We start from the raw sequence: 27,501 nt of genomic DNA on the forward strand, positions 1-27,501 counted from the left end.
TATCTTTTTTAAAATTTAAAAAAATATTTAATCATTAAACTGATTCATTAGAATTTCTCATACTCTTGAACCATATTCTTTGTATTAGGCTTAAAGTATTTCAGAATATATGTATTGAGAGAGAGAGAATCGAATGATGTATTCAGTTTTTTAATAACCAACTAAAAAAAGAGAAAGATTCAGCCATAGATCTGCTTTACTTTGCAGTTAGCAATGACTTCCAAATTTGTACGTTGTGTGGTGTTTCCTCTTCATAATGACGGTGGCACATAATATCACAATATTCAAGACCTTTGTTATTATGATATGAGTTTCATTAACCTTTTTTCTCCTCTCTTACTCTATAAAAAAAAAAGAAGAGCCTTTAATTCATATTCATAAATTAAATTTACCTGCATTTATAATTCGGTCATATATAATTTGTTGTAAAATAAATAAGGAAGACATAATAAAATATAAAATAAATATGTATAAATGAAGACTTTAATATTAATATTCACCAATACTATTATAATATATTGATATTGTATTAGTAGAATATGGAGAGAAAAGAGAGAGAAGTGCTTTTATTTATGTTGTTGTGTATCTCGTAAGAGGCTTAAGCCTCTATTTATATACATACATAAGGTTATGTTTTCAGACCTTATTAAATGCAATTTCTCTTGAAAACTTAAACCTTATGGAAAATAGGCATCCACCTCAGGCTATCTTATCTTATCACAACACTCCTTCTTGGATGAACATTTAGGATTATGCCTCGTTAAAACCTTACTAAAGAAAAACTCAATGGAAAAAAAATTTTAGTGAAGGAAAAAGAGTACAATATCCTTTGATGGGGACTGCCTCATTAAAAACTTTGTCAAGAAAAACCCAATGGAAAAAAATTTGACCAAGGGAAAAAGAGTACAGTCTCCCTCTCTTGTCGACATTATTTTATATCTCGAAATCGGCGCATCCCAATCTGATGTACCAATTTTTCAAAGGAGGATTTTGGGAGTGAATTTGTAAACAAATTTGCCAGATTGTCACTTGAGCGGATCTGTTGGACATCAATTGTCCCTTGATTTTGAAGATCATGAGTGAAGAAGAATTTGGGAGAAATATGCTTTGTTCTATCACCTTTGATGTATCCACCCTTAAGTTGAGAAATGCATGCTGTATTATCTTCAAACAGGACAGTTGCTGTATTATCTTCAAACCCTTAAGTTGAGCTATCTTATGGTCAATTAGTTCACATGATGATAGAATATATTGGATCAAACTCCTGAATAAAAAACACTCGCGACTAGCTTCATGTATCGCTAGTATTTCAGCATGATTAGAGGATGTTGCTGTAATCGTCTATTTTGTGGACCTTCATGATATAGCTGTACCACCATATGTGAACATGTATCCTGTTTGAGATCTCCCTTTATGTGGATCAGACAAGTATCCAGCATCTACATAGCTAACTAATTGTGACTTGGATCCATATGGATAAAACAATCCCATATCAACGTTCCATAAAGATATCGAAAAATTTGTTTAATTCTACCACAATGTCTTCTGGTTGGGGAGGAACTATATCTTGCTAGTAAATTCACAGCAAATGATACATCGGGTCTTGTATTATTAGCAAGATATATTAGCGCTCCAATGGCACTAAGATATGGTACTTCAAGACCAAGAATATCTTCATTTTCTTCCTTAGGACGGAATTGATCCTTTTCCACATCCAAATATCTTACAATCATTGGGGTACTTAACGAATGTGACTTATCCATATAAAATCTCTTCAAGATCTTTTTTGTGTATGTTGTTTGATGAATGAAGATCTCATTTTTTGTATGCTCGATCTGCAGGTCGAGATAAAATTTAGTCTTTCCAAGATCTTTCATCTCAAACTCTTCTTTTAGAGTTTTTATAATTGTTGGAATCTCTTCAGGAGTTCCAATGATATTTAAATCATCAACGTACATAGCAATTATGATGAATCCAGATGCAAATTTCTTTATGAAAACACATGGGTAGATATCCTCATTCTTGAATCCGTTTTTGGCCAGATACTCAGTAAGACGATTATACCACATTCGTCCAGATTGCTTTAGACCATATAAAGATCTTTGCAATTTAACTGAGTATAAGCCTTGCGAATATTCATTGAATGGTTTAGACATCTTTAGTCCTTCAGGGACTTTCATATAGATATCACGATCCAATGATCCGTATAAGTAGGTTGTTACCACATCCATTAAATGCATATGTAGTTTATGGTATGCGGATAAACTGACCAAATAATGCAATGTTATTGCATCCACTACAAGAAATACGTTTCTTCATAATCTATACCGGGCCTTTATGAAAAAACTTGTGCCACAAGTCGGGCTTTGTAGCGCACAACTTCATTTTTCTTATTTCGTTTTCTCACAAATACCCATCGATATCCAACAGATTTTACATCTTCTGGTGTACGGACTACAAGTCCAAAGACTTCACATTTTGCAAGTGAGTCTAACTCAGCCTTCATGGCTTCTTCCTATTTTGGTCAATCATTCCTTTGTCGACATTCTTCGACTGTTTTTGGCTCAAGATCCTTACTTTCATACATGATATTTAATGCAACATTATATGCAAATATTTCATCGACAATTGTCTTATTTTGGTCCCATTTCTTTTCGTTAAAGACATAATTTATCGAGATCTCGTCATTTTCACAATTTTCAGGTACTTGAACGTCTTCTAGCATTAAAACTATATCAGAATTTTGGACAACTACTTATTATGTCTTTTTCAACAGGAATAGTATTTACCTCTTTTCTTTTTCGGAGATTTTTGTCTTTGGAACCAACCGGTCTACCACGCTTCTGACGTGAATTTGTTTCAGTAGCCACTAGTCTTACTGGGACATCAATTCGAATTGGAAAATTTTTCGCTGATATATAAGATTTGGTTATTCTCTTTGTATCAGAAAATACATCAGTCAATTCATTTGCTATCCTTTGTAAATGTATAATTTTTTGAACTTCTAATTCACATTACCCTGATCGAAGATCCAAATGCATCAAAGATGATGCATTCTAATTAAGTTTCTTTTCAGGAAGCTTATTCTCTCCCCCTAATGTTAGAAATTTTGATTCATCAAAATGACAATCCGCAAATTAGGCTTTAAATACATCCCCAATTTGTATCTCAAGATACCTTACTATAGAGGGAGAATCATATCCAACATATATCCCCAATTTTTTTTGGGTCCCATTTTGATGCGAGAAGATTGTGCAATGGGAACATATATCGCACACCCGAATATTCTTAAATGGGAAATATTTGACTGCTAGCCAAAAGCTAATTGCATAGGAGAGAATTGATGGTAACTCATTGGCCTCAAACAAATAAGTGCTGCGGCATATAAAATAGCATGCCCACAAGCCGAAGTTGGGAGATTTGTTCTCATAAGTAAGGGTCTAACAATTAATTGGAGGCGTTTAATAAGTGATTCTGCTAACCCATTTTGTGTGTGAATATGAGCTATTGGATGTTCAACACTTATTCCATTAGCCATACAATAAGCATCAAAGGTTTGGGAAATAAATTCACCAGCATTATCAAGACGAATTGCTTTTATTGGATTTTATGGAAACTGTGCTTTTAATCAAATAACTTGAGCTAGTAATCACGCAAACGCCAGGTTGCGAGAAGACAATAAGCACACATGTGACCATCTCGAAGATGCGTTTATTGGGACCATAAAATATCTAAAAAATCCACATTGTGGATGAATAGGTCCACATATATCGCCTTAAATCCTTTCTAGAAATTCAGGAGACTCAAATCCAATCTTTACTGGTGATGGCCTTAAAATTAACTTTTTCCGAGAACATACAGCACAACAAAATTCACTAGTTTTAAGAATCTTCTGGTTCTTTAGTGAATGTCCATGGGAGTTTTCAATAATTCTCCGAATTATGGTTGTTTCCGGATGACCCAATCGGTCGTGCCAAATTATAAGTTCATCTGGGCTAGTAAACTTCTGGTATATAATGGCATGTGATTCAATTGCACTAATTTTAGTATAATACAACCCAGATGAAAGTGAGGATAACTTTTCTAATATAACCTTTTTATTTAAATCATGAGTTGTGATACATAAATACTCATGATTTTCCTCATTCATTGTTTCAATATGATATCCATTTCGGCGAATATTTTTGAAACTCAATAAGTTCCTTAGAGACTTAGTAGACAATAGTGCATTATTTATTACAAATTTTGTTCCTCCAGGAAATAAAATTATAGCTCTTTCGGAGCCTTCTATCACATTGTCTGAGCCAATAATAGTATTAACATATTCTTCTTTTGGCACAAGAGGGGTAAAGTATATAGTACTTTTGAGAATGGTGTGCGAACTTGCACTATCCGCAAGGCATACATCTTCATTATATATGCTTGCCATTTTTTTTTCAAAGACAAATAACAATAAAATGAGTAGAAATATTTGCACAATAAAATTATTTTCTTGATTGAAAATATTTTTTCAAGAAGTATAGTATATACTAAAAATTTTATTATTATTATCTTGGTACTTTCACTAATTTTGAAATTTATAAATATTTTATTATACATCATACTTGAAATTCAGATGCATAGAAAATAAAATTTAACAAGAAGATTTTTTATATTATTTATTTACATGAATACTTAACAATCTCATATTAAATTATTCTATCATTGATCAAATGGCCAATATTTCCTTCAAGATCCTCAAAGAAATTAGATACATCATAATGAGTGGTGTAATTTCCAGCATCATTTGAAACAAAATTTGTTTCCTTTTCTTTATCATCCTTTTTCAAAGATGCTTGATAAAGATCGACTAGATGCCTTGTGGTATGATAGGTATGCGATCAATGGTCCTTTCCACCACAACATAAATATTTATCCTCAATTGATTTATTTTGCCCATTGTTTCTTTCTTTATCCCACTTCTGGTGAGATCCTTTCTTGTGAACATAATTCCTTTTTCTTCCATAATTTTTCTTGTTACTAAAGCCTTGCCATTTACTCTTCTAAGGTAATGATTTACCGCATTTACTTCAGGAAATAGGGGGCGCCAGCTGGGCGCGCTTCGTGACTTTTTAAAAGCAGCTTGTTGTTGCGTTCAGCAACAAGAAGGCAAGAAATTAACTCAGAATATTTTTTAAATAATTTTTCTCGTTACTGCTGTTGCAGGAGCACATTCAAGACATGAAAGGTTGAGAAAGTTTTCTCTAACATATCATTATCATATATCTTTTCCCCACATAATTTCATTCGTGAGGTGATTCGAAACATTGCTGAACTATATTCATTCATGGATTTAAAATCATGTAGACGCAAATGCGTCTATTCATATCGGGTTTGAGGAAGTATCACCGTTTTTTAATAATTATACCTTTCTGCAAGATCTTTCCACAGATCTACAAGATCTTTCAATGTGAGATATTCATTTTTCAATCCTTCGTCAAGACGACGACGAAGGAAAATCATGGCCTTGACTTTATCTTTTTGGGATACATTATTTTCAGCCTTAATGGTATCTTCAAGATCCATTGAATCAAGATGGATTTCAGCATCTAGTATCTATGATAAATAGTTGTTTCCAAATATATCAAGAGCATTAAATTCAAAATAAGAGAGTTTCGACATAATAAAAATTTATTACCTGAGTCTTCCAAAAATTTGATCAGAGTCTCGTACTGATAGCGTGTTGTAAAATAAATAAGGAAGACATAATAAAATATAAAATAAATATGTATAAATAGAAGACTCTAATATTAATATTCACCAATACTATTATAATATATTGATATTGTATTAGTAGAATATGGAGAGAAAAGAGAGAGAAGTGCTTTTATTTATGTTGTTGTGTATCTCGTCAAGGCTTAAGCCTCTATTTATATATATATATATATATATATATATATATATATATATATATATATATATATATATATATAAGGTTATGTTTTCAAATCTTATTAAATGTAATTTCTCTTGAAAACTTAAACCTTATGAAAAATGGACATCCACCTCAGGCAATCTTATCTTATCACAACATAATTCTTATTATTAGAAGTTGTATTTAAATCTAATGATATTTTTCTATAAAATCAGAAGTTGTATTCTTAGAAATTAATTTAATTAATTAATTATATATAATAACTGAAAGTTAAAGGATAAATAACTTTTTTTAAGGGTTTGTTTGGGTGAGCTTTTAAGAAAAAAAATTTTTTTAGTTATTTTTTTAAAAGATCTTATGAAAAAGTAAAAGTAATTTTATGTTTGGGTATCTCATGCAAAAAAATCTTTTTATCTATCAATTATGTTTATGTATAATATAAAAGTACTTTTTTATTTATTTATTATATAAAAAACATCTTTTTTTAATTTTTTTTTTTAAAAAGATATAAATTATAGCTTCTCAAAAAAAATATTTTTTATTTTTTTAATATTTTTTTTAAAACCGAAAAATTGTCAAACACATTAAAAAATAAAAAAAATATTTTTTTTATCAAAAGAACAGCCCCTAAACAAGTAATAAATCCAAACGCAACTTTGAATGGGACAAGGAAACAAAAGAAAATCCAAATTAAAGCATACAAGTTGTCACTTAATTATCGCCACCAAGAAGATGACGAACAAGTTTATCAAAATTCATAAAAGAAGACCCATTCTCACGAGTAGTGGAATCTTGTGCAAGTATCTTCCATTCCAAGGCTTTCTTGGTCAACTCCTTCCCCTTCTCTCCCTCCATCAACTCCCTCACAAGCTTTTCAACTCTCTCCCTCACCACACCACCTTCTATCTCCAACCCAACACCCCATTCCTTGCAACAAAATCGACAGTTTGTCGGTTGCTCCGAGAAAAAAGGCCAACATATCATTGGCACGCCGCTACTCAAGCTCTCCACGGTTGAATTCCAACCACTGTGTGTCAAGAATCCTCCAATTGCAGGGTGACCCAGCACTTCCTCTTGAGGACACCAACCTGTGTATTCAGTCATGGACTTAGAAAATTTTATTAATACTAGAATTCCAACAGGCACAAAGGCCACTTTTCATTTGTATATAACCCAATAAACACACAGATAACAAAAAAAAAATATTTGTATACTAAAATTAGTGACTAAAATTAGTTATCAATATATTTGTATATAAATACATATATAATTTAATTTATTTTTAATGTGTAATTATATTCTAATATATATTTTAGGAAATATTTTAAGTGCATCAGGGAGTACTGGTGCACCAATTGTTTTAACCGTTGATTTCAATTAATGTATATATAATTTTTATAATTCAGATCAACGGTTAAAATAACTGGAACACCGATACTCTCCATGCACTTGAAATGTTTCTTATATTTTATACTAATGATGGAGTGAAACCCAATAAATAAATAGTGGTAGAAATTAATATGCAGTTTATATTGTACAAAGTTAATAATTAAGAACTATAATATAATACGAGTAGATATATTTGACTAAATTGTATTGTAAAAATTTTTAGCTATTAATTTCTCACCAAAACAACTGCAATGAGTTGTCACCGTAGTTGGTACCAACCTGATAACATGCCTCTGTTCTCTGTCTCTGTAACGAACTCTTGAGTAAGAACTGCGTTGTCGCCGGCGACCAGATCCGGTCTTATGACCCACAAGAAAGAATGGTTGCTGTTAGCGAGTCCCCATGCAAACTCAACCAATTGCTCACTCGTCATAATCGTGATGCTCCCAAAGTTCACGTAAATCACAGAGTTTGGATCCTTGGTTTCAAGCCATTTAAGACACTCTCGTTCCTCCTTCCACAGGTTGCATCCCACAGTGTTCATGTAATCCTTATCATGTATGATGTGTTTGGAGAGTGAATTTAAGGGACCAATGGTGTAGATAGGTGGAGGCAAAATGGATGAAATTGCTTCCAAGGCATCATGCTCTAATGCATCAAATGTGTTGAGAATGATTGGGCAATTTGATTCCTTAGTTCTGCCAACTTCTTCAAGCAAAACTTGTAGCATAATGTCATCTGGGTCTGTGGTTTTGATGAAGCTGGGAACATCTCTTAACCTTAATTCTTTGATGCCTGGTATCCAATCGATGGTATTTCTCTCCAAATACTCATCATTTGTTAAATAACTCGCATCTGCAACTCAAACATATGTACTTAACATATATACATGATTTATTCAAAGCTTATATGATCAATATTACAATTAATTTACGGTGGAAATTCAGGTGTAGTCGACTTTACGTGAAGTTGATAGTTGAGAGCGGTTAGATGAAAATTTAGTCAAATCAGTCAAACCACCTAACGGCTCTCATCTATCAACTTCACTTGAAGTCGACTGCACCTGAGTTTCCACCTTAATTTATTCATTACTATGTACCTTTGAAGGGTGTTATCCCCTTTTCAATTAGTTGATCACAGTGAAGGTAACACAAGAACCCAGAAGCACTCATAGTCCAAAAAAGCACCTCAGGAATTCCCAATTCTTCGGCAGCAATTAAGGTAAAGCTCATGACACCATCAGAGACTATGCAAGAAACTGGAGGAGCATCCACGGTGCTGTTAAGTTTGAACAAGAGGTTCCTAAATGGAGCTAAGCAATTTCTTCTAAGCGACTCACAGAGGGTGGGAGTATCCTGTGTGGCGTCCACATCGGACTCAGGTAGACCATCAGGGATTGTATTGAAACGAAAGAAAGGGTTGTGATGGTCACTAAGGAAATCAGGACCGTTAGATCTTAGAAGGCGCTTGTGATTGAACTCTGTGTTGACGAAAGTGATGTTGAAACCATTGAAGTGAAGAAGCTTTGCTAGTTTGATCATTGGGCTTATGTGGCCTTGTGCTGGGTATGGTATGCAAACTGCATGATGAGGCTTCAATGAATTCATCATCTTCTTCTTTCTCTTTGTCTTGCTTAGCTTGATTCTGCTGAGTCAAAAAAGAATTAATTAAACTCACTAATTCAGTGATTCTTGTTGCTTAAGGAAGACTAAAACCTTCTGGGTTATATACATATAATAGTATCGTTAATTAGTTTAATCACAAAGTTGAAAGTTGAACAATAATGCACGTAGTTGACTTAGCTCCAAAATATATATTGTTTTCAGCTAGATGAAAACTCAGGTGCAGTCAACTTCATGCGAAGTTGATATCTGAGAACTGTTAGATAAAAATTCAGTCAAATCATCTAACGACTCTTAATATCAACTTCACGTAAAGTCGACTTTACTTGAGTTTTTACCTTTCAGGTAATATTCTTTGACTGACTCTCTAAAATCTAAATACAAAAACACACAAAGTAATGAATTCACCCTTCTTTAAAAACATAAAAATATTTTCATCATTACCACCGTTTATGTAAATATAAATTCCACAAGAATTTATACCAAGTTTGCTCACTCACATAAACATCTAACGATAATATAACATAATACAATTTTGGTATATTTTTTTTCAACAATAATATAATAATATATTGAAAAAGAACTACACTATAACATTAAGACATATCTCCATTTTCTATTAACTTTTCTAATAAAAAAAAGTAAAGACTTTCAATTTAAATTTATATTAATTTATGAACTTCGTTTGAATGATATAATTACATATTATGCTTATTTATAGACTTAAATATGCTAATTTTTTTAATTACTAAGTCATTTTTTAATCAATTCCAACTAATAATATTTCTATAAAGTTCTAGCATAATAAGTTGACAACTTGATTTAATACTTGATAAACATACCAATATATGATTACATAATGTGATAAACTCTAGCCACAAATTTTCATTATTTTTTTTGTAATTTAACCGATTTGACTTTCATGAAAACAGTTTAGAAAATGAAAATAAGATAATGCTAGAAAGCTAACACATTTAGTATTAAAAAAATAAGTTAGTTAGTGTTAGTTTAAATATAAAATAAAATTCAAAAAATATTCATCACCTAAAATTTCTCATTAAAATAAGCAATTCTTTTTAAAAATCAACCATGTTTTATATGATCACTATATATAGGAATACAGGTTTTCCACTTTAGTTTGTGTAGTTTTTATAGAGACAATGTGTAATGAACCATATAGCCAAAAAGCTCAAAGACAGTTTAATTTTAAAAATATGATAAGATAAGATAATAAAAATAAAATATAAAAAATAAAAATATAAAAATTAATATTTTTATATTTTGTTTGATGATAAATTAAAATAAATTATAAAAATTTAATTTTTTTTATTTTTTTATTTCAAAAAATTTAAAAAATATATATAATTATAAAAAATAAATAAAAATAAAAAAAATAAATTATATTATTTATTAGTCTTTTAATATTTTTTATTAAAATAAATTAATTTAATATTTTTAAATATAATATTTATATTCGTATCTTATTTATTAAATATAATTTTGTATTTCTATATTTTTATTTTAATGTCTTAAAGAGCCTCTATCACGTGGTCTGAAAAATCCAGAAAAGAGAGAGAAAAAGGAGCGGGGTGATAGAGTAGGAAGCACGTAGTTAGATGTAATTGATGGAAGTAATTGTACTTACATTCATTGCTATATATTCAGGTGTATTTATACACACAGGTCTATCCTAACTAACTAGCTTATACACCTTTTATACTTGCGCAACTACCACGTGCGAACTAATCCTTAATCGTTCGAATTTATAAAAAAGAATCCTATTTCAAAAATTATCTAGAACGTTCATTTGGACCTAAATGTGAGGTCTAAATTTTTTATAAGACAACATTTAACTTGTTTAGTGTTGAGTTATTGTAGTCCGAGTTTTTTCTGAGAAGATGGAGAGTGATACTTACAAGAGATTCTAATACTTAAGTTAATAAGGATTTTATGCAATTTTTTTGTAGATTAAAACATAAATTATACTTGAGGGATATTAATGTATTTATAATAAAATTTTAACCACATTTATTGGAGTAATTCCACTTTTATGGATGGATATTCGTTCCCTTTATGCTTTATGTTGTCTTGGGAGTTGTTGAGACCTATCTTTTAGAGAAGATAGAGATAGTGGAAAAAATCTGTGGAGGCAGTTACCTATTTGGATAGGTAGAGCTAAGCTCCTTCATTATGCCCGACCTATTTAAAGAGGTCAGGTATGCTATAGAGGCCACCTCTTTTGGTGGGCCTTTCTTCGTTATTGGGTCTGCCTTTATTTGTTGGGGCAGGGTATGAACAGTGTCCCTGCTTGAGTCCCAAACTTTCAAGAGGTCGGACTCTAATAATTCGTGGCCCTTTGATTTGACGTCGGGTATTCTGCTTTTAAAGGTCATATATCCGACGTGTTTTCAAAAAATTTGAACATTACCTATTTTAATGCACGGTAGTTTTTCTTGGGATTTGCGCACGTTTTTAAAGAGGAGTTAAGAAGAATTTTTTGCCCCTTGTTTCTTATAAAAGCACCTTGTCCCTTCTTCTACTCCCTTTTTACATTCCTGAAAAGATCTTCTATTGCTTTTCTCTTCGCTTTCTTCTTTCACAGAGAACCTTTTCTTACCGTAAAGATTTTTCTGCTTCGTTCACTTTTGAGATTCCTTTCCCAAGACTTTCTTCGTCTTGGCTTGCATTTAACGAAGAGGATCGTCCGTGACTTTGCCGCTTGACGTGCCCCTCTCCCTTCTGACTTTCATCAAGGTTGGTGTCTTATCTTTTTGACAATCTTTTGTGATTTATTTGCTTAAGACTGTTTTGAGTGGTCCCTTGAAAAAATGTCATCGATGTTGATATGTTTGTTTTTTTATTCTTGGAGTTGCTTTTAACTGTTGTTGCTTTAATTTTGCTAATAAGTCTTTCGGTCTTCTTCATCGATCGAGACCGACATAGAGTGTTGGATGTGTATCTGCCATTTTGTAGAACTGTAGTTGTTTGAAACTGTTTATTGTCGTTTGATTGTTGCTTGAGATCATTTTGAGGAATTCTGAATTTTGCCAAAATTTTCATTGTTTGTTTGGTTGCATTTGTGTTTCCCCAATGGTGTTACGACTATGCGATAATGTTACTATAGTAGTATAGGAGGGACATCATTTCGACTCATTCTGTATGTAGCAAATTTTTGAAATTGCCTTTTTTGGTTTCGTTGGTTGTTACCCGACTTCTTTTGGACGACGTCTGAGCTCTTTTAGTAATGGCTTCTTCACTTTGCATTTGTAGGTATAGTTTTTATGTCGCGCTCTATTGTTCTCAGTATGTCGACTAAAGCTCCTCCTAGTCTCCTTAATTGAGTAGATACCTCTATTCTTTCTTGTGTCCCCATAGTTGATAAGCAATATTAGAAGGAGTTCCATAGACACCATAAAATTTGTGAGAACAGAGAGGATGAGAGAAATTACAAGCTAGTAGTGTCTGATCCCGAAGAGAGAATATGTTTTCCTCTTCTAGATAACTCGGAACGCCCTTTCTTTTACGCCTACGATTGCTTTTTTTCAAAGTTAGGCGTTTCACTCCCTTTTACCGATTTTGAATCCAATATTCTTTGGGCTTGTAATGTTGCTCCTTCTCAACTTCATCCGAATTTCTGGACCTTCTTAAAGATTTTTCAGCTTCTCTGCCGAGAACTTGATGTCTGACCTTCTTCTAAGGTCTTCTTTTACTTGTTCGTTTTGACCAAACCCGGGACGTTGAAAGGGAAGGCTTCTTAGTTCTCTTTCCGCGCTGTTCAGGGTAAGAAAGGATTTTCTATCTTTGATGAGTCTTTTCACGATTTTAAGAACTAATTTTTTAAGATCCGAGCTGTAGAGGGCACCTGGTCTTTCTATTTAAATGAGAATAAAGAGCCTTCTTTTCCTTTGTACTGGCAAGAAGAGCCTGTTATAGCTAAGTACAGTGTAGATAGCCTAGATGAGGTGGAAAAATATTTTGTAAATGTGTTGCAATAGTGCTAGGGCCGAGCTCCTTACTTGGACACAAAGAGATTCTTAGGGGACCCCGGTCAGCTTCGGTCCGAGCTAGGTAGTCTCCCGACCTTTAACTTTTATAATTTTTTAGTTGTATTTTGTTTTTCTAATGTGTTTTTGCTCTTGTTTGACAGATACTATGACCCCTAAGACGGCTGCTATGAGGAAAGCTATACCCGGGTCTACGGGTAGAAGCTCAACCTTCAAGAAGAGTTAAAATCTTTCTGAGAATAGTATGCTTCCCTTCAGGAGTCCGTGGTCATCGGGATGGATGAAATGTTTGAGAACTTGAAGCCTCAGATCCAGGTCTTGGCTTCTGGGGTTGATCTATCCTTGTTCAGTCAGGACAACATTGTTGTGGATGGAAAGATCTTACGATCCCCCAAGGACGAGGAGGAGGGTGCTTTGCCCGATTCGAAGACTCAAACCGGGCAAACCTCTAATATTCTGGAGGTTTAGCCCGAGGTCCTGAATGTTGAAGCCCCTTCTTTGCCTCCTGGTCCTATCCCGACTGTCCCAGTCTCAGTGCATCCTCCGACTCCTCCTGTCCGAGGTAAGGATGTCGAGACTGGTGAGGATCTTAATCCGCTAGTTGGCGCTGGTCCTTAAGTTGTTTTTGTTTTGTGACTTTTTGAAGATTACCCGACTTGTGGGTCTTAGAACACTTTCCTTTGTAATAGCTTAGTAACTTTTTTGAATACTTTACTTTTATTACAGTTGCATTTCTAACAACTTTTTAAAGTTGTATTCGAGTTACTTTTTTGGGACTTTTAAGAACTTTTATGCCTTTAAGTAAATGAAGCTAGGTCTTAAAAGCCAAATATAGTTGCTAGATTTCTTATCTTGGCAATTTTTTGTGATAAATAGCGAATTTATTTATGTGTTTCCTTTCCTAATTCCGACTTCGTGTAGTCAGACTTTGTTAAGTTACTTCTACACTTCGTTTTTGTCCGCCGTGTTGAGGTTGGTTTTCACGAATTGTTTATATAATTTCTTACATTAATTTGTACCTCGTCGCTTCATCTTGCCGATTGTCTTAGGTCGGGCAATGATTTTCGCGGTTTGTCGAGCTTAACTTAATGTGTTTTTGATAAGAAACTTTTAAAGAAAGAAATAAGAACTTTATTAATAAACAAGAATTTCCTTATATAAACTTATGCAGTAAGGGCTTGAATACCCTTAGTCCTTGCTTTGGTGTCTCATTAAAACCCCCTTTAAAAAAATACCTTTTTTAAGAAAAAATCCTAAGGTTGGGAAAAAGAGTACACCAGGAAACAAGGTGCGCTACCTAGCAGTAGTACTTTCTTAGGTTACACGTATGCCACGACCTCGGGAGCTCCCACCCTTGGAGGTCGGACACTTTGTAGTAACATTTTTCTAAGACTTCAACAATTTGTAGGGTCCTTTCTAATTTTCTGCTAGCTTCCCATCGCCCGGCTTCTGAACTCTGATGTCATTTTGGATCAGCGAGGTTGTTGGTAATGAAACTTCTCCTGATACCCTTCTAATTATACTGTAGGGCCATCCTTTGTTTTAGTGCCCATTCTCTAATCTGAGCTCGTTCTCGGACTTCTGGAAGGAGGTCGAGCTCTTCCTTTTGTGCACGGGTATTGGCCCCTTCATTGTAGAATATGACCCTAGGAGATTCTTCAGCAATTTCTATAGGGATCATGGCTTCTATCCCATAAGCAAGTCGGAAAGGTGACTCCCCTGTCGTGGAATGCGGGGTTGTCCAATATGCCCATAGAACTTGAGGGACCTCCTCTGCCCATGCCCCCTTTACCTCTTGTAATCGACATTTCAACCCGGCCAGTATGACCTTGTTGGCAGCTTCAGCTTGTCTATTGGCTTGAGGATGTTCGACCGATGTGAATTGGTGCTTTATTTTTAAGTCGGCCACCAAATTTTTGAAGGTTGAGTCAGTAAAATGAGTTTCATTATCAGTGTTGATGGAGTCGGGTACTCCAAACCTTATGATAATGTTCTTGTAAAAGAACTTCCGACTTCTTTGGGCAGTGATGGTTGCTAGTGTTTCTGCCTCGATCCATTTAGTGAAGTAGTCAATCCCCACTATAAGGTATTTAACTTGACCTGGAGCATGAGGAAATGGTCCTAGGAGGTCAAGGCCTCATTTTGCAAATGGCCATGGTGAGGTGACACTAATAAGCTCTTCAAGAGGCGCAACATGAAAGTTGGCATGCTACTGGGAAGGCGGGCATTTTTTGACAAACTCAGTTGCCTCCCTTTGTAAGGTCGACCAGAAGAAGCTGGCTCGAATCACTTTTTTGGCTAGTGACCGAGCTCCCAAGTGATTCCCACATATGCCATTGTGTACTTGCTCTAAGACCTCCTTAGGGTTAGAAGTCGGAACGCACTTCAAGAGGGATATTGATATCCTTCTTTTGTATAAGACATTATGGACCAGTGTGTAATTTTGTGCTTCCTTTATGAGTCTCCTGGCCTCCTTCTCGTTCTTAGGGAGGACGTTGAATTTAAAATAGTTGATTATAGGAGTCATCCACCCCAAATTTTGATTGGATATGGTCATTGCCTCTGGATTGTCTTCCCCTTTTGATATTGATGGTGCTTGCAGGATTTCCTGGATTAGGCTTCTATTGTTACCTCCTGGCTTGGTGCTGGCTAATTTTGAGAGGGCATTAGCTCGGGTGTTTGATTCCCGGGCTATATGTCGGACCTCTCCTTCTAAGAAGTGCGTTAGCTGCTTTTTTACTTCATCCAAGTACCTTTTCATAGTGGAGTCTTTGGCTTGATAGGTACCGTTAATCTGTGAAGTTATCACTTGAGAGCCACTGAACACTATCAGCTTTTTTGCTCCCACTTCTTTGGCCAGCTTCAAGCCAGCAAGCAGGACTTCATATTCTGCTTGGTTATTAGAAGCTGGAAACTCGAACCTCAATGAGAGTTCTATCTGAGTTTCTTGGTCGCTTTCTAGCATAACTCCTATCCCACTGCCAACTTTATTTGACGACCAGTCTACAAATATGCTCCATGTACTTGGGCTTCCTTGGGTTTCTGTATACTCGGCAACAAAATTAGCAATACTGGGACTTGATGGCTGTCCGAGTTTCATACTTTATGTCGAATTTGGACAATTCTACAGCCTATGCAACATTCGCCCTGCCAGGTCCGTCTTTTACAGTATGTATTTCATTCGTTGGTTAATACGAACCTTTATAGTGTGGGCTTGAAAATAAGGCCAGAGCCATCGAGAGGTGAGGATAAGGGCATATACGAACTTCTCTATTTTTTTGATAATTCATCTCTTTCCTTGATACGTGAACTTTATAGGCTGCTATCCCTTTGTGTATTCACGGATCAAAGACGAAGCTATAGCTCGGTTTGTTATTGCTAAGTACAATACGAGTTCTTCACCCTTAACAGGTCGGGTAAGTATGAGCGGTTGACCTAGGAAGGCTTTGAAGTCTTGGAAGGACTACTCATATTCTGGAGTCCACTCGAAAAGCTTCCCCTTTCTGAGTATGGAATATAAGGGTAGTGATTTCAGAGCGGATCCTACTAGGAACCTGGATAGAGCTGCTAACCTTCTATTCAATTGTTGGACCTCTTTAAGACAGGTCGGGCTCTTCATGTTGAGTATGGCTTGACATTTATCCGGGTTTACTTCTATGCCTCTCTGAGTTAGCATGAAACCCAAGACTTTTTCGATTCTACTACAAAGGTGCATTTTGAGGGTTTTAGCCTCATCCCATGCTTCTTTATTGTAGAGAACACCTCAAAGAGGTCGGATAGCAGTGTTAAGTTCTATTTGGATTTGACGAGCATGTCGTCTACATTTACTTCAATGAGTTCTCCCAGATGGAAAGAGAACACTTTATTCATCAGCCTCTGGTACCTGGCTCTAGCATTCTTTAACCCAAAATGCATCACTATGTAGCAATAGTTAACTTTTGGAGTTATGAACGAAGTTTTCTCCTGGTCCGACTTGTACATCGGGATTTGGTTGTATCCCGAGTAAGTGGTGCACGAAATTAGAACTCGCACAACTTTACCGGCAAGTGCACCGGGTCATCCAAGTAATACCTCAGGTGAGTGAGGGTCGATCCCATAAGAATTGTCGGATTGAGCAAGTAATAGTTATCTTGCTGGGCATAGTTAGGCAACAGTAAAGGATGGTTGTTGTTGAAAGCACATAAAACAAGATATTAAAGAGAACAATTAAAGGTAGGTGTAATAACTATTTTAACAATGAATGATTCATTCTATGGCAAACTGTAAGTGATTAAACCCTAATTTGTTAGCAATTTAATCTCCTCTGATCCTCATCAAACGCCACTTCCGTGGTCATTCAATTTGAATTAGAGGTGAAGTTCAAAAAACTAGTTTATACCACAAAGGCCCTAATCACCCCAGATCCCGGGTGAACAGATGTTCCTATGTCCCCAACAGGTTGTGGATTATCCATCTAGGAGGTGTGTTCTCAAGCTGTAGTTCAGGCGACCTTGGTCAGAGTATCACGAGAACTCATTAAGAAAAACAGGTCATACTTCCGTTCCACCCAGTTTCATTAGATTAAGAATGAGACACACCTTAGAATTGAATCAAACATATATTAAAATAGAAAAGTAATAATATTAATCCATAGAAATAAACATAGCTCCTAACCTTAACCAAGAGGTTTAATTGCTCATAACTTTCAAAGAAAATAGGATTCTCAAAAGTGCGGGGGGAGGAAGATTCCTAAGACCTAAGTGATATTCTCCTTAAATACTAACCTAATAATAAATGATAAACCTAAAAGATATTATTTTAAATTAAAAATTACAAAGATAAAATAAGATAAGACTAATAAGTGCTAAAATCCACTTTGAGGCCCAATTGTTGTGTGAAACGGACAGCAAGCTGGCATTCAACGCCAGGATTGGGCGTTGAACGCCCAGAAAGGAAGCGTGCCTCTAACTTCATGCCCCCTTGCTGGTATTGAACGCCAGGTTGGGCATTTAGCGCCCAGGGGGGAGCTGACAGCATTTTCGTTTCTTGCTCCAGACTTCTCTAAACTGCTCCGAATTTCACCTAAAAGTATAAAAAGACAAGAAAAACTCAAAGTAGCATCCAAAGGCGAATTTTGCACAAAAATCAAGTAAAAATAATTGAAATCTAACTAAAAATAATGTAAAACCAACTAGAAAAAGGGTATAAGATGCTGCAGCTAAAGAAGTTGTTGATGTTTATGCTTTTTTCCAAAGTTTGAGTAATATTATCAATGTTGTGTGCTCTTCTTGCAAATGCAATGATGAATTACGATCTACTTATGCAACTGAAATTTCCCATTTAGTTGCAACTAATCAAATTGAAACAGGAAGGGGAGCTAATCAAATTGGCATATTAAAAAGATCAGGAGATACCAGATGGAGCTCTCACTTCAACTCAATTTGTAGCCTTTTACGTATGTTTGGAGCAACAACTTCAGTTTTGGAAGATTTGGCTACTAATGGATCTACATATTCTCAACGTGGTGATGCTACTTATGCTCTTAAATCTTTATTATCATTTGATTTTGTTTTCATTTTGCATATGATGAAAGAAATCATGGGAATCACTGATAAACTTTGTCAAGCATTGCAACAAAAATCTCAAGACATTTTGAATGCTATGCATCTGGTTTCTAGTACAAAGTCATTAATTCAATAGTTAAGAGATAATAGTTGGGGAGCACTTTTGGAGAAAGTTAGTTCTTTCTGCAATGATCATGCTATTCAGATACCTGATATGGGTGCTTCTTTTAGTGACATAATTCGGTCTCGTCGTAAACAAGATGTTGTCACTGTTGAACACCACTACCGTGTCGACATTTTTACTAGCGTGATAGATTTTCAATTGAAATAGCTAAATAGTAGATTTAGTGAGCAAGCAACCGAGCTCCTCATATTGAGTACATCTTTGGATCCTAAAGATGCTTTCAAGTTATTCAGTGTTTGCAACATATGCAATCTTACAAAGAATTTCTATTCTTTAGATTTTTCTGAGCAAGAAAAGATTCAATTGGATTATGAGTTACAACATTATGAACTTGATGTGGTTAAAGCTCCAGATTTTCAGAATTTGTCTACTATTGCTAAATTGTGTCAAAAATTGACAGAGACAGGAAAATTAAATATATATCCTTTAATTGATAGCTTAATTCGTCCTGTTTTGACTCTTCCTGTGACAACAGCAACAACTGAACGGGCCTTTTCAGCTATGAATATTATTAAAATAAGGCTTCGAAACAATATGGAAGATGAATTTTTAGCAGATTATATGATTGTATATATTGAAAATGAGATTGCTTCAAAATTCACTTCAGAGATGATAATTGATGATTTTAGTTCGATGAAGCATCGTCGAGCAACATTTTTGTTAATTTTTGTTATATTTATATTTAATTGGCCCCTCTTATGAAATTTCTGGTTCCACCACTAGGTGATGGAATGGATGAATGTGGATAGAAAAGTGGGTGAAAGAGGAGAGAGAAGGGGGTAAGAGTGAGTTAATGGTGGGGTGGTTGGTGGTTGGATTTTATCCATTGGCCAAAGACTCCAAAATCCAAACTTCACCTTGCTGCCTCCCCCCAGGCATTCAGCGCCGGAGTGGCGTTGAACGCCAGAGGGGGATCCCCTTTTGGGGGGGGGGGGTGACGTCAACGCCAAGAATGGGAGTTGAATGTCCTAGAGGGATCAAAACATGGCTTTGAATATCTCCCATTTGGACATTTAACGTCCAACTTTGCATCCCCCTCTGGCACTGAACGTTAGTTCTGGCGTTCAACGCCAGCAGGGGGTATCCTTCAGCGTGTTCTGTTTGTCCTGCTGTATTTTTTTGTTTCTGTTCTAAGTGCTACACATGATCACAAACGTTAGAAAAGTGAGAAAAACTATGAAAATAAATAGAAAATAATTTAATATGAAATCAAACTCAAATAAGCTAAACTATCATAAAATAAAGGAAAAGTAAACTATATGATACGTATGGTTGGGTTGCCTCCCAACAAGCACTTCTTTACCGTCATTAGCTTGACGGACAGCTCCTTTTACGGAGGTTCATAGGGACTCAGATCTTCAGCCCTCATGGTGAACTTCTTTCCTGTGCTCTCATGAATCAGTTCAACATGCTCTAGAGACAGGATCCGGTTCACAGTGTGTGGTATAACTAGACTTCTTGTGAAAACTACCCTCATGCCAGGTGAGAAGTCTTCAGTAGGAATCTTCTTGTTCCTCCAGTCCTTGGGTACCTTCTTCTTAAGACCCTCTCCTTCAATTGTGGGAGGTGAATACCCAACACCAAACTTAGGTTTGATGTCAGGGGGCTCTGTATGGCTGTCCACCGAGAGAGAAGGTTGAAACACTAAGTGTTGTACAATACTACCTCATTTATTTGAGAGAGAGTAGGGGTTGGGCATCTTAAACATTATATGGTCCTCCCATAAACTCAGAACCAACTCTCCTCTCTCAACATCAATCAAGGCCTTTCCAGTAGCTAGGAATAGCCTTCCTAGGATGATGGAGTCGTTCTTGTCCTCTCCGGTGTCAAGTATCACAAAGTCTGCAGGGAGGTAAGGTCTTCAACCTTTACAAGGACGTTCTCCACCATTCCAAATGCCCGCTTCATGGACTTGTCTGCCATCTCTAGTGAGATCCTTGTAGACTGCACCTCTTGAATTCCCAGCTTCTTCATCACAGATAGAGATATCAGATTTATGTTTGATCCAAAGTCGCATAGTGCCTTCTCAAATGTAATGGTCCCTATAGTGCAGGGAAACAGGAAGCTTCTGGGATCTGGCATTTTCTGAGGTAGCAGTTTTTACACTAATGCACTGCACTCCTTGGTCAGCACCACAGTTTCATCTCCCCTTAGGGCCTCCTTCTCAGAAATTGCGTTTTTCAGATAGGCCATATAAGGGGGTTTCTTCTCCAACACCTTAGCAAAAGGAATATTAACTTGTAACTTCTTGAAGACTGCCAATAACTGAGCAAGTTGCTCATCCTTGGTCTCCTCTTGCACGTTCAGGGGGTGTTGTGCTTTAGACTCTTTCATCTCCATAGGGGAGTGTATCGGTGCACTCCCAGTTTCTTCGTGAGCCTTGTTCTCCTTCAAATCCTCAGCAGCTTGCTCTTCCTTGGGGTCGGCCTCCTTGTCCATAGTGAGAACCTTGCACTCTTCCCTTGGGTTTACCTCTGTATTGCTGGAAAGAGTGTTGGGAGGTCTCTCAGGTATCCTGCTGCTCAACTGACCCACTTGTATCTCCAAGTTCCAAATTGAAGACCGAGTCTCTTGTATAAAACTATGAGAGGTCTTGGAGAGGTTAGAAAATACTGTGGCTAAGTCAGAGAGGCTTTGTTGAGGTGTCTCCATCTGTTGCTGAGAGGGTTGAAACTATCTGTTGTTGAACCTATTTTGATTGGTTCCACCTTGATTGTTGTCGAAGCCTTGTTGAGTCCTCTGTTACTCTCTCCGCCCAAAGTTAGGGTGATTCCTCCATCCCTGATTAAATATATTTGCATAGGGATTATTGTTGGGATTTCTGGAGGAACTTCCTATGTAATTCACTTCCTCCATGGTGGTCTGAGCAATGTCACCAACGTCTCCTTCATAGGGTGCATCTTAAGTGTTGACAGCTGAAACCTGCATCCCACTTAGTTGTTGGAAAATCATACTAATTTGCTGGGACATAAGCTTGTTTTGAGCCAAATGGCGTCTAGTGTGTCCACTTCCATGACTCCTCTCCACTGAGTAATCCCAGTGTTCACAGGGTTCCTCTAAGAAGTGTACATGTACTGGTTATTGGCAACCATATCAATGAGCTCGTTTTCTTCCTTAGGCATCTTCTTCATGTGTAGTGATCCACCTGCAGAGTGATCTAGTGACATCTTGGCCATCTCAGAGAGGCCATCATAAAAAATTTCCAGCCTGGTCCATTCTAAAATCATGTTAGGAGGACATCTCCTGATTAGCTTCTTGTATCTCTTCCAAGCCTCATAGAGGGACTCTCCCTCTTTCTGTCTGAAGGTCTGGACTTTCACTCTAAACTTACTCAGCTTCTGATAGGGGTGTGCATGGCCCGGCCCGGCCCGAAGACCCGGTCCGGTCCCGAACACTTTAGGAGCTAATTTGATGTGATTTCATCGGGTCTAGGGCCGGGTATGGGTCTCAAAAGTAGACCCGGTCATTATTTCGGGTCGGGTCCGGGTCATAGCTTGGGTCACCCGAAATCGGCCCGGTGGCCCGGTCATCATACACAATTAATATTTTGTGTTATTAGTGATGGATGATGGCTATTATTATGTGAAATTTAAGTATTGTAAACTTTAATATTTTGTGTTATTAGTCATTATATATAAGACTATAAGTTAATGTTTTATGTTTAAAATGCATAAGACTTTAGACTAATGCATAATTTTATGTTATTTGTATTGATTTAAATATTTGGTGTTATTAGGCAATATTAGTATTGATTATGGTTATACTTTAATTTTAGAGAAGAGTTACTTCTTATTATATTTTTCTAAGTAAATTTTACCATGTCAAATAATGGTTGGAGTCTTGGAAATTTGGATATTTTTACATGCTAACTTACAAGAAGGTATCAAGGTAATATAATGTTAACGGCCCGGTTTTCACCCGGTTTTTACCCGGTATAATCGTGGCCCGAAAGTGTATAGGTTTCATCGGGTCTAGGATCGGGTTCGGGTCTAACAAATAGGCCCGGTATATATTTCGGGTCGGATCTGGGTCACATCAAACCCGGTTTCACCCGGCCCATGCACACCCCTAGCTTCTGAGATGGAAAGAACTTAGTCAAAAATTCAGTGACCACCTTATTCCATGTGTCTAGGCTCTTCTTGGGTTGAGAATCCAGCCATAGCTTTACTCTGTCCCTTACAGCAAAAGGAAAGAGCATGAGCTTATAAACCTCAGGGTTCACTCTATTCGTCTTGACCATATCACAGATCTGCAGGAAATCAGATATGAACTTGTTAGGGTCCTCTTGGGAGAGTCCATGAAATTGACAGTTCTGTTGCACTAGAGTGACCAGTTGAGGCTTGAGCTCAAAATTATTGGCACCAATGGCAGGGGATATACTGCGCCCAAAGAAGTCAGATGTGGGTGCAGTGTATGAGCCAAGCACCTTCCTTCCTTCTTCTCCAGCATTTCGGTTGTTAGCTGCCATAGTGGTCTCTTCAGCTTCCTTCTCAAGAGATTCTGTGAGATTCTCTCCAGCTTTGTAGGCTTGGGTTTGTTGCAAACACCGCTTTAAAGTCCTCTCAGGTTCAGGATCAAAATCAAGAAGGGGTTCCCTGTCCCTATTCCTACTAATAAACAACAAGAAATAAAGAAAGAAAAAAGTAGGAGTCTCTATGTCAAAGTATAGAGGACTCTCAGTGAGATATCCAAAAAGAAATAAAATAACATAAAGTAAGAAATTATAGCTAAAAAAATTCGAAACAAGAATGCAAAAATTAACCTAAAATTTTTGAAAATTAAAAAGAAAACATTTTTTAAAAATTTTTGAAATTCGAAAATAAAGAAGGAAAGAAAAACTAAAGAAACACCAAACTTAAAATTTGAATTTAAATAAAATAACTAACACAAAATTCAAAAATCAAGGAGAAGATAAATAAGATAAAGATCGAGAATCAAGAAAAATAAACAAGATATGAATCAAAAATTAAAAAGAAAATTGATTAAACCAAAAATAAAAAATCACTAAAGGGACACCAAACTTAAAATTTGAAATCAAATAAAAATAAGATAGCCAAAACAAAAGAAAAAAGTCGAAATTAAAGGAAAGATAAATAAGATAACAATCGAAAATTAAGAAAAATAAATAAGAAAGATTTCGAAAATCAAAAGAAAGATAATTAAACAAAACTAATAAAAATACGTAATCTAATCAACAAGACAGCCGGTAGTTGTCAATCACGAATAATCCCTGGCAACGGCGCCAAAAACTTGATGCACGAAATTAGAACTCGCACAACTTTACCGGCAGGTGCACCAGGTCATCTAAGTAATACCTCAGGTGAGTGAAGGTCGATCTCACGAGGATTATCAGATTGAGCAAGCAATAGTTATCTTGCTGCACATAGTCAAGAAACAGTCAAGGATGGTTGTTGTTAAAAGCGTATAAAACAAGATATTAAAGAGAACAATTAAAGGTAGGTGTAAAATCAATAATAAGAAAACAGTTAAGGTCTCAGAGATGTTTATCTTTCCGGATTAAAAATTCTTACTAACTATTTTAACAATGAATGATTCATTCTATGGCAAACTGTAAGTGATTAAACCCTAATTCCTTAGCAATTTAATCTCCTTTAATCCTCATCAAACGCCACTTTCGTGGTCATTCAATTCGAATTAGAGGGTGAAGTTCAGAAAACTAGTTTATATCACAAAGGCCCTAATCACCCCAGATCCCGACTGAACAGATGTTCCTATGTCCCCAATAGGTTGTGGATTAGCCATCTAGGAGGTGTGTTCTCAAGCTGTAGTTCAGGCGACTTGGGTCAGAGTATCACCAGAATTTATGTAGAAAAAGGGTCATACTTCCGTTCCACCCAATTTCATTAGATTAAGAACGAGACACACCTTAGAATTGAATCAAACATATATTAAAATAAAAAAGTAATAATATTAATCCATATAAATAAATAGAGCTCCTAACATTAACCAAGAGGTTTAGTAGCTCATAACTTACAAAGAAAACAGGATTCTCAAAAGTGCGAGGAGAAGAATATCCCTAAAACCTAAGTGATCTTCTCCGTAAATACTAACCTAATAATAAATGATAAACCTAAAAGATATTATTTTAAATTAAAAGTTACAAAGATAAAATAGGATAAGACTAATAAGTGCTAAAATCCACTTGGAGGCCCAATTGTTGTGTGAAACAGACAGCAAGCTGGCGTTCAACGCCAGGATTGGGCGTTCACAATGCCCAGAAAGGAAGCGCGCCTCTAACTTCGTGCCCCCTACTGGCGTTGAACGCTAGGTTGGGCGTTCAGCGCCCAGGGAGGAGCTGGCGTTTCTTGCTCCAGGCTTCTCCAAACTGCTCCAAATTTCACCTAAAACCATAAAAACACAAGAAAAACTCAAAGTAGCATCCAAAGGTAAATTTTGCACAAAAATCAAGTAAAATTAATTGAAATCTAACTAAAAACATTGTAAAAATAACTAGAAAAAGGGTATAAGATGCTCACGCATCAGTAAGCGTCCATGAAAGATAGATATCGATAGCCTGAGGACGAGTCGACTATTGCATCGATGCTAGGGAGAAGATATGGATCCTTGGGACAAGCTTTATTGAGGTCAGTGTAATCAATGCACATTTTCCGTTTTCCATTTTGTTTTTTCACCAGAATAACATTAGCTAGCCACAATGGATACTTTACCTCCCTTATAAACCCTGCTTCCAACAAGGCTTGCACTTGTTCTTCCACGACCTGTGTCCTTTCTAGCCCAAGTTTCCAACACTTTTGTTGGATAGGTCGGGAACCCGGATATACTGCAAGCTTATGGGACATGAGGTCGGGATCTATGTCAGGCATGTCGGAGGCTTTCCAAGCGAAGAGGTCAGAATTCCTTTTTAGTAAGTCAATGAGCTGTTCTTTCAGGTCTTCTTCTAAGTTAGCCCCTATGCTTGTTTTTTTTAAGGTGATCTTCGATTTGTACTTCCTCTACTTTGTCTCCAGGTTGGGGACTAGTTCTTCCTGGGTTCGGAGACCACCTAGTTCAATAGTGTTGACCTCCTTTCCCCTAGGACTGCCTTATTAAGGCTTTCATTATAGCACTTACATACTAGTTTCTGATCTCCTTTAATGGTGACAATTTCTTTCGGTGTGGAAAATTTCATGCACAGATAGGGTGTGGAGACAACAGCTACAAGTCAGTTCAAAGTGGTCCGACCTATTAAGGCATTGTATGCAGCTGTTACGTCGACCACAATGTAATCAACACTCATGTCTTCGACTTTGCACCCTTTCCAAAGGTAGTGTATAGGGAGATGTATCCAAGAGGTCAGATCGCCATATCCCATAGTCTGAAGAGATTATCTAGGTATGCCTTCAGATCCTTTTCCTCCAACCTGAGTTTATCGAAGGATTTCTCCCGTTTCCTGTTTAACTCCTAACATGCTCTGGGCATGCTTTACCTTATCCTTCTAGATAGAGTTGGTAAGAAACTTCCTTGCTAGATAATCGAAATAGGTTACCGATCTGGGGGATAAGTTGTCGAACCATTTTATTGCTGCTTTGGTCAAGGTTGTTGGGAAGGCCTTGCAGCGTGTGGCATCAGAGGCGTCAGCTAGGTACATTCGACTTTTGAAGTTGCTAAGATGGTGTCTTGGGTCGGTTCTGTCATAGAGATCCATGTCGGGAGATTTGAAGTTCCTAGGAACTTTGACCCGCATGATCTCTTCCACGAATGGATCTTCTCCTCTTAGGGGCTTTCCTTTCTATCAGCTCGATTATTCCAACTTCGAAGGTCGGCTTTTAGTTTTAAGAGCTTTTCTTCCAACTCCCTTCGTCGCCTTACCTCTCTCCGCAGTTCTCGTTCTACTTCCCGCTGTCGCTTAGCTTCTTGCTTGAGCTACTCTAGTCGCTCTCATTGGCCATGGACTATACCTAGTATCTCTGTTGTTTGTGGAGGTTCCTCATTCTCAGGGTGGTGGATTTCTAATTGAATCCGTTTGTTGGGGGTTTCTCGATATTCCTTCTTTTGGTGGACCTTTCTTCATTATTAGGCCTGGCTTTATTTGTTGGGATAGGATATAAACAAATACTATAGTGCGTTGTACTTTCAATTAAGAGTAAAGATTATTTTTTTTCAAAAATAGAAAAAGTTTAACAAACAAAATATTACGTGCAATACACATGTTTTTATAAATTTGGTGAAAATCTTTATTCTTCACTCAATTATACTCTTTACAAAAAAAATTCCTTTTTATAAATTATTTAAAGAAAACTAATATTATATTATTCAACTAAATTAAATATTAAAATTTAAATTACACCAATCTATAGTAATCTAAATCTATAGATATGTTAATTGTTATCAGAAAAAACTACAAAAGAGATGGTGAACAATTTATTAGTACCTCATCTTCGGTGAACCATTTTATTTTGGAGAACAATAACAACTTTTTCTTAAGATATGTTATTTGGATCACTCTTTTTCCAACTTTTTTTTAGATATAAAAATGAATTATTTTAAAAGAGACACCACAGAATTTATATTTATAGTTTTAAGGTATTCTAAAAAGTTGCGAGAGTGTCATTTTCCCCCCTATTTTTCATTATACCTTTTCGTAGTATTTGTGTTGGCTAAAAAAAAAAGTTTTCTTGCATTCGGACTGAATAATATTGATAGGCCGATTAGTCCACTTCACGAAAAGACACGACACGATCTTAAGAAGATTAATATGCTATCGACGGACTAATTATTCCATTTATATTGGGCCCGTAGTAGCATTTCCTTCACAAACCTCATGGAAAAAAAAATGACCAAAAACCAAGAACAAAGGGAAAAACCAAATAAAAAGGAAGCAAAA

At 36.1% G+C, this 27,501-nt stretch overlaps 1 protein-coding gene across 1 annotated transcript; it reads right to left on the reverse strand.

Moving 5' to 3' along the window:
• Window positions 1–6,506: 6,506 nt before the first annotated feature.
• LOC112767463 (7-deoxyloganetin glucosyltransferase-like) lies at window positions 6,507–9,088 on the reverse strand. The gene is made up of 3 exons (XM_025813318.3): window positions 8,403–9,088; window positions 7,583–8,158; window positions 6,507–7,002 (listed from the first exon to the last, which is right to left on the reverse strand). Exons 1-3 carry the CDS (start codon window positions 8,911–8,913, stop codon window positions 6,626–6,628), a joined length of 1,464 nt encoding a protein of 487 aa, XP_025669103.1. The 5' UTR covers window positions 8,914–9,088; the 3' UTR covers window positions 6,507–6,625.
• Window positions 9,089–27,501: the final 18,413 nt, after the last annotated feature.

Source organism: Arachis hypogaea, chromosome 17 (assembly GCF_003086295.3).
Source record: "Arachis hypogaea cultivar Tifrunner chromosome 17, arahy.Tifrunner.gnm2.J5K5, whole genome shotgun sequence".
In the NCBI taxonomy this organism is placed as follows: domain Eukaryota; kingdom Viridiplantae; phylum Streptophyta; class Magnoliopsida; order Fabales; family Fabaceae; genus Arachis; species Arachis hypogaea.